Raw genomic sequence first — 14,394 nt, 5'->3', positions numbered from 1 at the left:
GTTTCACTATAATAAAACATAGTCTTATATTTTTTAATTTGCTTGTTTTTAATTCAGTGACAGACTAATGAAAATGGCAAAAACTCTGTTTTAGCCAACTGTAATTTTTGAGTGTTAGTCATAATATGCAAGATTTTAAATGGTTATTTTGTTCTTGATTGGAAAATTTAATTTATGAAGTAATTCCCGAAGTATTATTTAGATTATGTGTAATGTGCTTGGATCTTACTTCACTTTATATTCTTATTTTTATCAGCTTCTAAACTGTACTCTTGAACTTACATATTTAATTTGTGGATTAGCCCTATTTCTGCTCCTTACAAACAATAATATATAAAATTATTCTGAGTGAAATAGTAAAATTGATCCAAAATGAGAATATACAAATATTAAATCTAATTTACAGTTTCATTTCATTAAATATTCAAAATGATTATAAGCTTTTTCTTTTAGGGGCACCTGGCTGGCTAAGTCAGTAGAGCATGTGACTCTTGAACTCACAACTGTGAAATCCAGACCTGAGCCAAGATCAAGAGTCCGACACTTAACTGACTGAGCCACCCAGGTGATACCTCTTTTTGTTGCTTTTAAACAGCTTTTAAAACCACATTGGGGTTTTTACTTGACTTTTTTTTTTTTACTTTTTAAAAACTGAAATAGGCTGCTTAAATAAAAGTTCTTCTAAAACATCTGTGTGCTTTATAAATTGTTCTGTTTTTTATTTCTTTAAACTTTTAACTACTGTTTTTCATAGACCGCCATCAGTGAGAATTATCAGACAATGTCGGACACTACTTTCAAAGCCTTACGTCGACAGTTGCCAGTTACACGCACTAAGATTGATTGGAACAAGATCCTTAGCTACAAGATTGGCAAAGAGATGCAGAATGCATAAGATGAACATTGCATGACCGGATCATTTTAATGTCTTTGCGTTTAAAAAAAAAAAAATCATTGCAAAAGTATTCAGAACTGTCAAGCTACCCAGTCAGATGGGCTGTTGCCATTTAAAAATCACTGTAATTAATTAGTTTGGTTAGAGCACAAAGCTTAGCTAATCAACCATTATTTTTCATTTCTTTTCTTCAAAGAGGATTGAAAATCAGTTTAGTTTAAATGTCTTTTACTTTCTGTTACACTTTTCTTTCTTATAATTAAGAGATGATTCCTCTAGGTTAATGTTAAAAGTTTTTGAAGTGTTTCAAAAATATTTTACTTATCATAACCCTAAAATTGTTGTCTTTTGGTTTATGAAGTGGGTAACTTTTGATATTTGCCCAGTTCTTTTTAATGGCGTCAATAATGGACATTCTAGTTTAAGGTGGTTGATGGATTTAGCCATATATGCTGCTAAAGAAATTGTCTACCTTTTTCCCCCTCACCTCTACCATTTATGTAAGATCAAGATTAGAGGGAAAGCATTTTCTATATCAATTGTGTTTTGAACCTTTCAAGAAGGTTATTTAGCTAGCTTAGTGTTTAACTAAACTTTTTTAAAACAAGGCCAACGTCTAATGCTGTTTTGAGATTCTGAAATTAAATGAAAATACTTATTTCAGAAATGCATTTAATGCTTTTTTCTTGTGACAGTTATGCAAATTAGCTTGAACTCCATATGTCCCTGAGTTATTTTTATCATAAAGCCACAAATGTATTATAACAAGGCAAATTGTAATATATATAATCCTGAACTCATGACCATGTCTCAGTTTATTTCTTTTCTTGGATTGAAAAGTACTGAAATTCAATGTGACATTAAAATGAAAATTTTCCTAATTTATCTGAGTAGATATCACTTATCAATGAGTCATACTATTTTAAAATACTTTCTTTGGATATTGTGATTCTTAACTGGTTGTAAATTAGAAAAGCTGGGAGTACATATGGTTTGCATTACAGTCTAAATTTTTCCATCTTCCTGTGCATCATAAGCATGTTTGTAATATTTTAAAATTTACATTTACTGATGCTACAGGAATTTTAAACCTGTGGTGAATGTTAATATTTATTGTAGAGAGTGGGGTAGATTTATGGTTTCATTCAGTCGAGTATGGTTATTATACTCCAGTGGAATTCCTTCCTCACATACTCTTGAAGATGTCTGGGCCTGGAAGTGTTTTTTTTTTTAAAACACCACTTTCATTATGTACAATAAAATATTTCATTAGCTTGAGTTGTATAGAATTTAAAAATTTTCCCAGTGAAAGCATGTTACTTAACTTATTTTTAAAAGTCAGAGTTGGGCTTTGAAAACACTGAGAATTTAATATGAAATTTGATGGCTTGATTTAAGTCATTTTCTCTAATTTCGTTAAATTGTTTTCTCTAGTTTTGCCATATTGGGTTTTCTGAAGAAAATGAATTAGCAATGTTAATTGTCTCTTTCCTTCTTTAAAAGACATTTTCAAAAGTCTTATGATGATTCTGAACTATATACTAGGTGAATCTTTAATTGCCTAGCTCAGTCATATCAGTTGGACTGTCATGGATTTTTATCCCCTAAAGGTCAGTTACTTTGGCTGTTTAACAGCCTAGAGTATGATCTTGAAAATACATGCATTTGTCTTTAAGGTGATGACTTAAGGGTGAAGTATGGAGGCAAGGGTAAAATTAGGGGAACAGTTAGGCTAGTGCAGTGACCTGGTTGAGAGCAAACGGTGGCTTGGTCTGAGGTGGTAGCTGTAGGCTATACAGGTAGTGATTTCTGGATATGTGTTAAAGGTAAAATCAAAAAGATTTGCCAAAATTTGATTGCTGAATATGAGATAAAGAGAAATGTCAGAGACATTTGGGGGGTTGAGAAATTGGGGGTAGGGCTGATCATGAGCTCAGTGTTTGATTTCAAGGGGAAATACCATGTAGCAGTTAGATACTGGAGACAGGAGGTAGAGAGGTCCTCTGGGCTGAAAGAACAGGAGAGTGAATGGACCTGGGTGACAGGGTTTGGTAGTTAGACAAAATGAAGGCTAACTCAAGGTTAGTGATGATTTAAAGTGAGACCAGCGAGTATGGCTCTCTTAAGCATGTGGAGCTGCATGGGTGCAGGCATAGAGTAGATGAATTAAACTTAACCAAAGCTGTGGTTTTGCCAAGAGAGGTTGACTGACCATGGGGTGAGGGGATAAACTTGTAATGGTAGCCTATGGAACTCAAGCTAGGTGAGGAGGGGGAAATGAAGCCAGGAGGAGAGCAGAATAGTGAAAATGTGGCACAATCAGTGGATTATAGGTACAGTTAGAGAGTTGGGTTACTAGAAGGGAATGATCTGGTAGTGTAGGAAATGGTGATTAGGGTGATGTGTTATTTAAAACTGAGATTTTTAAGGAGTTTATTTATAATGATACTAGGATCAAGGAAGTGAGTGGTTGGGGTAGGAGGGGAGAAGACTTCAAGCAGCTGTGAAGCCTGGGGGTACTGTGGGGTATTGAAATTACAAATTACAGTGGAAGTAAGTATTTTGACATGAGTGCTGTTTTTTGAGAGGACACCTAGATATACATTCATAATACATTTGTATGAGTTAAGCAAATAATACTGTACAGATATTTATGAGGCATTTTTTCATTTGGGATTTTGGAAATTAAAAAGGGAATAGGAGCACTTAAGTATTCTGGAAGTTCTGGTTAAAAATGTTCTTTAAAAGTGAAATTCTTAGGAAAGTAATTACAGACAACTATAAGTAATTCCATAGCATTTGGGTGGCCCTTTCTGTGGTTAAAATCAGTTTTTACTTTATCACACCAAAAGTTTTGGAATGATGCAAGATCCTTTGAAAAGATCTTCCATGCTGATAATCATTTGTGCCTTTGCCAATTAGTGGGTTTAAAATATAAAGGCATATTTTGCCAGCAGTTAACATGGGTGTTTTGTAATGCATGTGTGTTGTGAAACATCCTGAGAAGTACATTTCTTTTCCCTTCTCTAGGATAGATTATTTAAAAGCAGCATCACAATGTACTTGGTATTCCTCAGTTGTAGTATTTTTGTCCTTGAAACTAAGTTTTTTAAAGGCATGACTTTATATAGGCATCTTCACATTTGATATTCTGAGTATTATGCAATAGCGTTATTGTAGAATTGATTAGTGGTGTCAGCTATTGGAGAATATTCAAAATATTCAATTAAAATTAAAATAACCAGTGAAACTTTTAAGGTCTAATTGGTATTAGAAATTAATGTCTGATCATTTAAGATGAGTCACACTGTTCAGAGAACTATTCTAGTCATTGTAGAGTCAGGAAAATACAAAAATTATTTCTTGAAGGAGTCTATGAAGTAGTCATGTGGGTCTACAGCAGTGTTCTTGAAACTTTTTTACATCATAAACTATATAGAAAGTAATGATACTTGTAAGGCGTTCTGGGAGAATGGATTAGGCTGCTTGCCAGTGGCCTTAAGGCTTGAGGGGACCCTAGTCTCGGTACACCTTGAGCCCATTTAGGGAGGTGTGCTGTGGGTAATACAAATAAAAGTACTTACAAGATGAACTTCAATCCTGACTTACCTGAGGTAGCTTTTAAAGACGTGGCCAGCTAAGGAAGTTTTCTTGGGAAGGATGAGTACAAACTCTACTTTAGCACACTAATATTTTTTTGTAAGTATGTATGTAACCGATGGGCAGGAAATCCTCTCGTATCTTAATGAAACATCAAAATACAGCTAATAGGTTTTTTTGTGTAGCTCCCTGGTATGTTGTGGGTCAGATAGCATTATCCAGTTGAAAACTAAATGACATTATTTTGTTTGTTTTTACATATATCACAGTATAAAATGAAGTCAACAGAAAGGGTAAATTTAAAAATCAGTGTTCTTATAAAACTAGAGTATGGCTAACAAGATACTAGAACATTTTGTCCCTAGTTCTGGTATAATCTAAGAAAATTGTAGTTTAATGTCAGTTTTAACATAGTGTTAAGAAACTGTTTCTTATTCTTCTGTAGTATGACTGTAATGGAGAACAAAGATTTTTTTCATACAAACGACATGTGATATGTGTACGTAATACACATATCACAGATGTTAAATCAGCCACTCATTCTCATAATAGATCTTCACTACATGAAGTTAAAGCTCTGATTAATAGAAGACAGTTATGGAAACAAAGTTGGTTGGTATGTTTTAGGAGGTGATTTTTTGGGGAAGTTTGTGAAATGCGCAGCTCTTAAACCAAGTAAATGTTGAAGGAGTGAAAGAATACCCCCAGAAATCATGACTAAACAGAAAAAATCACTGTCTTTCTCTTGGCTTCAAGTTTTATGCTGCTAGCTTGCTAACTTAGCAGAACCTGAATGAACACTGATGCAGGTCTCTTCCAGATTTCTACTTGAAAATGAGGACTTGCCTCTTGTTTTCCAAAGGAATGCAAAAGAGAAATACAAAGGAGCCACAGATCACTTAGGTATAAGTTAGACACTCAGGAGGAGAGGCTTTACTTCTTCAGAATGCCCAGGAAAATACAGGAGATGCAGTGTTCCAGGGTGCTGGAAGTATCTCAGATGTAGAAAAAGCTAAATTTAATTTAAAAAAAAATTTTTTTTTAAAAGGAAAATTCTCATATGCATTCATTTTCCCCTTATTTTAGGGCTTCTCAAAAGAGAAAGAAAAAGGAAATGGCAGAGGCTTATATTGGGAAAACCTTAAGTCGGTCTAAATATGCAACAGAGATCAGTACAGATAACTGATTTGTTGACATTAGGTTAGCCTACAGCTTTTAAAAACTCATGAGCTGGAGTTTCATATAGCAACATAGTATAAATGTTGAGAGAAAAGTGCAAGTTGCAGAAAGGTAAGTAGTTTTGAGTGTAAGTATAAAAACTCCTGAAACTGTATTTTATGTACAGTGTGTGTATAAAACAGAATGGAGTACAAAAATCAGATGGGGGAAGACGGGAGTGGGAATGGGGGAATAATACAGAGGGACTCAACTGTAACTAAGAATCTGTTTTGTAAACTAGGTATAGGTACGCAGGTATTTCTGATATTTCGTAACTTAATTATATACAACTTAGGCCAATATGGAACTCTATATGAGAGGAAGTATTGTACAAAATTGACTCAGGTGAAAGTAGTAAAAATGGCAAAGTTCATAACCACAGAATAAATTGAGTAGGAAGTTTACTCCTACCTCTTTAAAAAGTCATTAGACCCCAATTTATTATAGTAAATTTCACCAGGCTCTCCATATTCAGAGTATTTCTGTATTATAGACATCATTCTGTATATCGGAGAGATGGAAATACACTTCATGAACCTGGCATATGTAACCTAAATAAGAAAAGCACACACACACAAATTACGGATGAAACCTCTCTATAAAGTTAAACTACAGTAATAACCAAAGTATATTACATTATAACCAAATAGGATTTATAACTAGAGTACAATGATTATTTCTTGCTAACAAATCTAGTAATGTAATTAATTACATTAGCATATTAAAGGAAAGAAGCACAGTTCTCTCAGTAAAAAATTTCATAAGATGTTATACTCACTACTTATTTTAGAGACATCATCTCAAACCAGTGGCGTAAAGATGAATTATTCTGTAAGTGGTGTTGGGACAAGAAGGTAGCCAGCTGGAAAGAATAAATTCAGATCTATACCTCATACCAAGGTAAAATTGGATCAAAGGTTTAATGGTATAAATTATAGAAGTTCTTGAAGAAATCATGCTAACAACTTTTAAGTAATTTCCAAATAATAAGAGTATTAGAAATTTCTAAAACAAGCCCCATAATCCATACAATGAAAATTAATATATTTGGCTTCATAAAAATCAGGGTTTTCTGTATGGCCTAAAACACTGTAAGCAAAGTTGAGAGACAAACCACCCATATGAGAAAACATAATTTTTGCCACTTAGTTGAAAATGGTTAATTTTCCTAATGTCTAGTAAGTACCCACATTATAATAATGGAGTCCAATAGAAGTTGAAAAGCAGATCCTAAGAAGCTGGAGTTCCATGACGTAGTCTTACTGCGTAGCTGGACTTTGAGAAGTAAATAAATTTGTACCTTACTTAAGTCGCTGCTGTTCCGGGGTGTTTTTTTAAATTACTTCTGCTTCTCGTTTTACGCACAATTTGGTACCAGAAATGGGGTCCTACAAGTCACAAAACCTAAAAGGTGGCATTGACTAAAGGCAACATACATCACCCGGTTCTCCTGACATTTGAATACAGTGCAATGCGCAAACTCTGCACGCTGATGCATTTATCACCTCTGCCCAAGAGGCCAGTGACATGTAATCCTTGTGACAATCAAGGATTAACCCCCTGGAGGAACGGAATTTTGTTCCACTGACTAGGATTCAGTAGGGCACAAATTTTGCAAGCTAGAAAGCTAGTGACCTTGTTAGGCCACTACAAAACAAATTCTTGCCTGAAATTCCTTGGAAAGTAGAATGACAGGGCTTTATTATTTTTTTAGTTATTGGAGTGGGGAGGGGCAGAAGGAGAGAAAAATTTAAGCAGGCTCCATGCCCAGCACAGAGCCTAACTCAGTGCTCAATCTCCCAACCCTGAGATCATGATCTGAGCAGAAATCAAAAGAGTTGGACTCAACCAACTGAGCTACCTGGGCACCCCAACATAACTTTAATAATAAGAAAGGTGACGGAGGAGATTCAGATCGGTGTGACCTGTGCCCTCAGGCTAAAGATAATCTCCAAACTGAGATAGAAGGAAAGGGTTAACAGCTGAATTTAATCCCTCTTCCTGTGTCTGAGATGTTTGAGGAGGGGAACCCGCTTGAGTTCTTGCAACATCAGATCTTTCAAGGCTTGTCATGTAGTAAGGATTGATCCAGAAGTGTTCCCAAGCCCACTGTAACTGCAGGCTCATTCATTCTCTCACTTTTAATGTTTAGACTGCAGGTCCAGAGTGATACCATCAGCAGAGATGAAAATAAGGGTATTGCCTTTCCCCCCAAGCCCATTGTTTGAGAAGGTGTATTAGTTTCTTATTTCTGTGTACAGGTTTGTAACAAAGGTAACCTCTAAAAACAACGCAAGTTCATTTATCTCAGTTTCCATGGCTCAGGTGTTAGCTGGGTCCTCTGTTCAGTGTCTCCCCTAGCTGAAATCAAAGTGATGTCTTGAGCTGGAATCTCACCTGAGATTTGGGCTTTTTTTTTCCATAATCATGTGGTTGGCAGAATTCAGTTCCCTGTGAACTGAATTTAGGAATTGAGTGATTATCTAATTTACTACCCAAACCAGAGTAATTTTGAGAGAGGAAATGGAGCTTTAAAGCTTGCATTGATAGCAGGTATAAACAGGTACTATTCTAGGCAAAGTGCTCTGTGTGGTCACACTAATCAACTACAGTGCGCTTGGAAACCTGCACAGCTCTAGTTGTAACGGGAAGAGTAATGGAAAATGAAGAACCTTCCTGGGAAGAATGGACAAGTTTTTCCCAAAAGCAGGATCAGGGCTGCCCCATGGAATAATCAAAGAACTCACATCATTGCCTAAGTAGGGAAACCTTGAAATTACTGCAGTGGTATTTGATAAGCAATGATGGTATGTAATTTCCACTTTGTTTTTGAATTGTCATTATTCTATCCCTACAGCTCCATTTTGTAGTGGGAGTGTTGGAGTGGGTAACATCATTTAATTTATGGTTGCTGGACAATGAGGAGACACATTCATTCCTGAGGAGGAAAACTACATACCCAGATGTTTTGGACTTTGAGCTGACTGTAGTAAGAGGATAGGTATTGGGGGTTATCTCCTTCAGGGAAGGGTGGGATGATACTGTGTGCTAAAAAGGATGCATTCACACAGGTCAAAGGGATAAACTGGCAGAATTGCTAGTTGCCCCCAGTCTCCATTTTTAGCTGTGTTTCTCTTTTGCAGAATAAAAACTACATTTCCCAGCTTCCATTAGAGCCATGTAACTAAATTCTGGCTAATTGGGTAAGCAAGTGTCACAAGGTAACTTCTGGGAACTTCAGTAGGGGTTCAAACCTCTGTGCATCCTTCTTGTTTTCCTCTTCCTGCTGCCTAAAACTTGGATGCCATCATCTTGTGCCATCAGGTTCAGGCACACATGATATATGAACCCTATCCCTCACACTTGGGAGCACCATACCGGCTTGGACCATCTACCTGGATTTTTACCTGAGAAATACACCTGTATCTTTCTAAGCTACTGCTAATTTGCTACTTCTCACCTGCAACACCTAATCCTAAAAAATGAGTTCCACCTCCTATCCCATCTGATATTAAATAGTAGTAATAATAATAAACTCCAGATGGGCTATTTAACAAACCAAATGGTGAATGTTTTGGAACTAATAATCTTATATTAGAGGAAGACTTTCTAAAAGAAAACAAAACAAAAAACAAAACTGAGGAGTCATAAAGGAAAACACTGATTTCTCTTCAAAACATTGAAACTTTTTGACCACCATTAACTGGTTACAAGTCTTTTTCTCTACGCCTGCCCTTTATCTTTTAATTCCATATGGCATCTTTTGTGGTCAGAAATGCTCTTACTGTGTGTCTCACTGAACATTTCAAACTTCTATTTTGACGGGGAAAGCAGTTTGTATTTCTGAGTATATGTTTTGAGTGGGATGTTTGAAATTTTCACTAGTGGAGCAGTTGAAGTGGCAGTTCCAGAGAGAAACCAGCAGGTGTCACTGTTCTCATTTTGGGCCAATGACAGTTCCAGAAGATGCAAAAGGCAGAAATGAGGTCACCTGTGCTGCTGTTTCTCACCACTTGGAGCACCTGGACCTGTCCTGCATTGGCTATTACTCAGCAGAAAGAGACTGCAGGTTCTGGGGAAGAACCTTTTCAATTAGCGTTTGAGGAAAGGGCCTTTATGATGTGGAAATGTTTAGCAAAAAATTGGGGTATTGCTCACTAATGCTTCTAGAAAAGTTTGAATATTTCAAGCCAAGAGTACAGCATTTCTTAACTGGTTTTGGAAGTCAAGGACTCGTTTGAAAATCTCAAGAAAGCTGTGTTCTTTAGCAGAAAAATGCACGTGTGTCTGCACATCTTTTTCTCTCCCAACACACATGTACTTCATATAACTTAAGGAATTCGTGTCCTCTATAATCTCGTGTCTTCTGAACCGCATCACGTTCTGACATATTTTATAGGAAAAAACAGTTTTGCAGAACCCCGCTGTCAGGGTTAAATAATTTTTTGTAATCATAACTCATTTATTTAACAAACTTTTCTCCAACTCTTCCCAGTGCAAGACACTGTTGCAGGTACTTGGCAATGCAGCAGCGAATTAGAGGGTGAAAGTCCTTGATCACTAGGGGAGAGAGGGGCACTAAGCAAGTAGACAAGAAAGTACCAGATAGTGTAAGCACATACTACAAAAGGAGAAAGACCTTTCTGAAGTGATGGCATGTAAGTGAGATAAGAAAGGAGAGAGGTCAAAACGCTAAGGTGTGTGTCTTTCTGGCAAGGGAACAGCTGCAAAGGCCCCTGGAGGGGCATGATCTTGGTTGGATCTCCTCTGTTCTTCCCTTTCTCTCATCCTCACATCCAGTCGACAGCGAGCCCTGTCAGTTTTACTTATAAAATATATCTAATTAAGGGGCGCTTGGGTGGCCCAGTGGGTTAAGCCTCTGCCTTCGACTCAGGTCATGATCCCAGGGCCTTGGGATTGAGCCCCACATAGGGCTCTTTGCTCAGCAGGGAGCCTGCTTCCTCCTCTCTCTCTGCCTGCTTCTCTGCCTACCTGTGATTTCTGTCTGTCAAATCTTGAAAAATATATATATATCTAAGTAAGTCCACTCGTGTTGCCAGTGTCACTGCCTTAATACAAACCAACTAGACTGTGGAAACAGTCTAACTGGTTTTCTGCTTCTACTCCTATCTCTCCCGTCCATTTCCTGTGGAGCCTCAGCAGAGTGATCTTTCTATAACGCATACCTTGTCATTTCCCCTCCCTGCTTGAAGGTCTTCAACAACCCTTGTCCACAAGATCACTGCCTGCCTCCCCTGTCTCGCATTGTCCGGCTCTGGTCTTCCCTTCCTGACCCCTCTGCATTGGCCTCCTCCTTGTTCCCGGAATGCATTAAGTGCCCTCTACCTCTGGGCCATTTTGCATTCTGTTCCCTCTCCCCAGGGGTTCCCCTCACCCCCACTTCCTCTGTTTCACCCTGGAGGTGGCATTTTCTGTTCTTCAGGTCTCAGATCAAATATCTCCACCTCAGAGAGATCTTTCCCAAAGGACCTAGCTCAAGTAGTCTTGCCCATCCCCCACTGAGTTATTTTGCAGCCAAGGAACTGGTTCCATTCATATCCCTAGGACAGTCTGTAACTAACTCATTTATTTCTACAGTGGGATGATGCTTGGCATATTGATTGCTTTGTTTCTTCGTGTTTCTTCAACCCTGCTTCCTCAAATCTTATTCAGACCAGAGGACATGAAGCTACAACTGCCTAAGTGGAAACAGGAAACAACGGTATATAAAGTCCTGAACTTTCCATTCAAAGCCTGGGTCTGAGAGTTACAGTACAAAAGCAAATGTAGTAAAGGAATAGTAACTGAGCCAGATTTTCTTTCTACTCTTTTTTTTTTTTTTTTAAGATTCTATTTATTTATTTGACAGAGATCACACAAGTAGGCAAAGAGGCAGGCGGAGAGAGAGGGGGAAGCAGGCTCCCCGCTGAGCAGAGAGCCCGAAGACATGGGGCTAGATCCCAGGACCCTGAGGTCATAACCCGAGCTGAAGGCAGAGGCTTAACCCACTGAGCCACCCAGGTGCCCCTTCTTTCTACTCTTGATGCTAAGCAAGACCTATAAACTGTGTGCATGTGTAAAGGTGAATATTGTTGAAGGCACAATTGTAGAGGTAGAGAGAACTGGACATCAAATAAGACTTAAATGCTATGCGGAGGCTCCTCTACCCCATCTCCTACTCGTGTACAGTCAGTCCTGCTGTCAACTTCAGCTCACCTAACGGTGGCTCAGAATGGTGATCCACAAACTGGCCCGTGGGCCCAAGCCAGGCTATCACCTGCTGTTGTACAGCTGGGACGCTAAGAAGAGTTTTTACGTTATTAAATGGGAAAAATCAAAAGATAACACATTTATCGAATACTTTAAAGTACGTCTTGCACTAAATGCCCTAAACAATTCATTTAGTTTGAACAACCATATAAAGTAGGTACTATTATTTCTCATCTTATAAATAAGGGAATTGAAGCTTCTGTATGGGTTTCATAGTCAAAGATCATACAGCTAGTTATAATTTAGCTGGAATTCAAATCCAGGGAGGCTTAACCCAGAACCTATGCTTTTAACTTGCTTCCCCATAAGTAAAGTTCCAACACAACAAAGATAGTGTATAAATGGCCAAAGGGAGATATGGACAACACATTCTGGTGAGTACCAGGGAAGGAAGATTACTGTTTCAGAGAAGCAAGGGAAGGCTCTGTAGGCCAGTGAGATTACGTTTCTGTCAGGATGATAGTGAAGACTGACTTTAACCAGCACAGTTTAGGACAAGATGGAACGACACTCTTCTTTCAGCCATAGGGTACCTACCAATGAGCCCAACCTATTTCTTCACTCATGAAGTCCTATTCATCAGCAGTGTAACAATACTATTTTTGAATTCTAAACTTGGCCTTCAAGTGTACAGTTTATTTTTATTAGGTGCTCTTTAAAAGCAATTCTTTCCACCCCCTCAGGGCACCTATGAACTTGTATAAGAAGCAGACTCGGTCACGAGTCATTTAGCAAATTAAACCATTTAACTTGTGGAGTTAAGTGAAAGAAATGTGAGGATTATCTTTAAAAATGATGAAGTTGTGTGAAAAGACTCTGTATCGTGATGATCGTTCCTTGTCTCCCCTCGCCTTCGCGCTTCTGCAGGCCACCTGGCCTGAGATGTATGCTCCACAAGGCCGGAGGTCTTATTTTTGTTCACCCGTGTAGCCCGTGTATCTACATTGACCAGCATTTGGTAAACCCTTCAAAACAAATTAAGGAACACACTGGAACTCAAGGCAGCTGAACTGCATGGGGTAGAGCCAGGAATCTGTAAAGGATTGTTGTTTTGAGTATAAGAATAGATCATTTCATCCATAGAACAGGAACACTTTCTCTTGTGAGTTATGAAATAAATAAAATTATGCCTAGAAACATTTTCATGAAACCATCCATACTATAAGGCTCACTTCCTTTCACCCCTACTTATCCCTTTGCTGAATTGCCTCTTTTTCTCTTCCTTCTACCTGTATATGCCCTTCCTGCAAGTGCAAATCCACACCTCAAGACCTGACCCAAGAGCTATCCCTTCCAAAACTTTCTGCAAACTAATTTCTCTCTCTCTCTCTCTCTCTCTCTCTTTCTCTTTTGGAATCCTTATAATGCCTGATTTGTACTTCTCTTCAAAGACTCATTCTATTATAAACCTGATTATAGTTATTTCAGGGATATCTATTTATTTACTTACTTATCTGCTTACTTATTTTTTAAATCCCCTGATGGCCACTGCCACCAGGCCCTGGTGCCCTCCTCCCACTCAGCTTCTCCAGCACCACATGCCATGCAGGAGCCGGGCCTCCTGGCACTTCGAGGCTGCTAGGGTGTGGGCCTGGCTTTTCAGACCCAGACCACCTGGATGACCACCTGGATGACCCCACTGTGGAGGCCAAGGAGGTTGAGGAGGTCAAGGTGTCATTGGAGGCCCTGTTCCTGAGAGCCATTGTGCAAGCAAATACAGACACAGACACCCCCATGCCACCAGGCAAGAGCTGGGGACATTTTAATAGACTGTAAATCTATTTACCTTCACACTTGAAAAAACAAAATGGACAAAACATAGGGAACAATAATTTTTTAAAAAGACTTCATTTATTTATTACATGGATTGAGAGAGCAGGAGCAGGGAGAGGTAGAAGCAGACTTTCCTGCTGAGCAGGGAGCTCAACGTGGGGCTCCATCCCAGGACCTTGGGATCACGACCCCAGCTGAAGACAGACGCTTAACCGACTGAGCCACCCAAGAGCCCCTGGAACAACAATTTTTAAGACGTGGATCATGAGTCAGTGAAGGATAGTGATGCTTAAGGGTTGAGAAACAAATGAAATGAACCCAGCCTGTTGTCTTCAGAGAGCTTTCAGGATACAGTATCTGGAGGGGAGACTGAGGCAGAGCCTGGTGGACACCCTGCACTGATGAGACACTGCTGAGAGTCTGGGGAGAGGAGACAGCTGGAATTCACAGGAAAGAGTGCTGGGAAGGAGAGAGCTGCCCAGAGATAATCCTGGAGATCTGCAGAAGCGCCTCCACCAATATTCATCAGAGGACTGAAGAGTGCAGATGTAAGGAAATACTCAGTGTTGGAAAGATGATCACCTTACACTAAGGCTTAAAGAGACAAGTACCCATTACTGACACAGGGCTAGAATATT

The 14,394-nt window shown here is 38.6% G+C and overlaps 1 protein-coding gene across 1 annotated transcript in view; it reads left to right on the top strand.

Moving 5' to 3' along the window:
* Positions 1-1,776, top strand: part of CAPZA2 (capping actin protein of muscle Z-line subunit alpha 2) — a 62,181-nt gene extending 60,405 nt beyond the window's left edge. The window contains exon 10 of the mRNA XM_082692468.1: positions 755-1,776. Within this exon, the coding sequence (XP_082548594.1) occupies positions 755-895 (141 nt within the window). The 3' untranslated portion in view covers positions 896-1,776. The remainder of the gene's footprint in view (positions 1-754) is intronic.
* Positions 1,777-14,394: the final 12,618 nt, after the last annotated feature.

Source organism: Mustela nivalis, assembly GCF_964662115.1.
Source record: "Mustela nivalis genome assembly, chromosome: 12".
Lineage (NCBI taxonomy): Eukaryota > Metazoa > Chordata > Mammalia > Carnivora > Mustelidae > Mustela > Mustela nivalis.
Note: the sequence above shows the minus strand (reverse complement) of the source record. Positions and strands in the feature narration are given on the sequence as shown.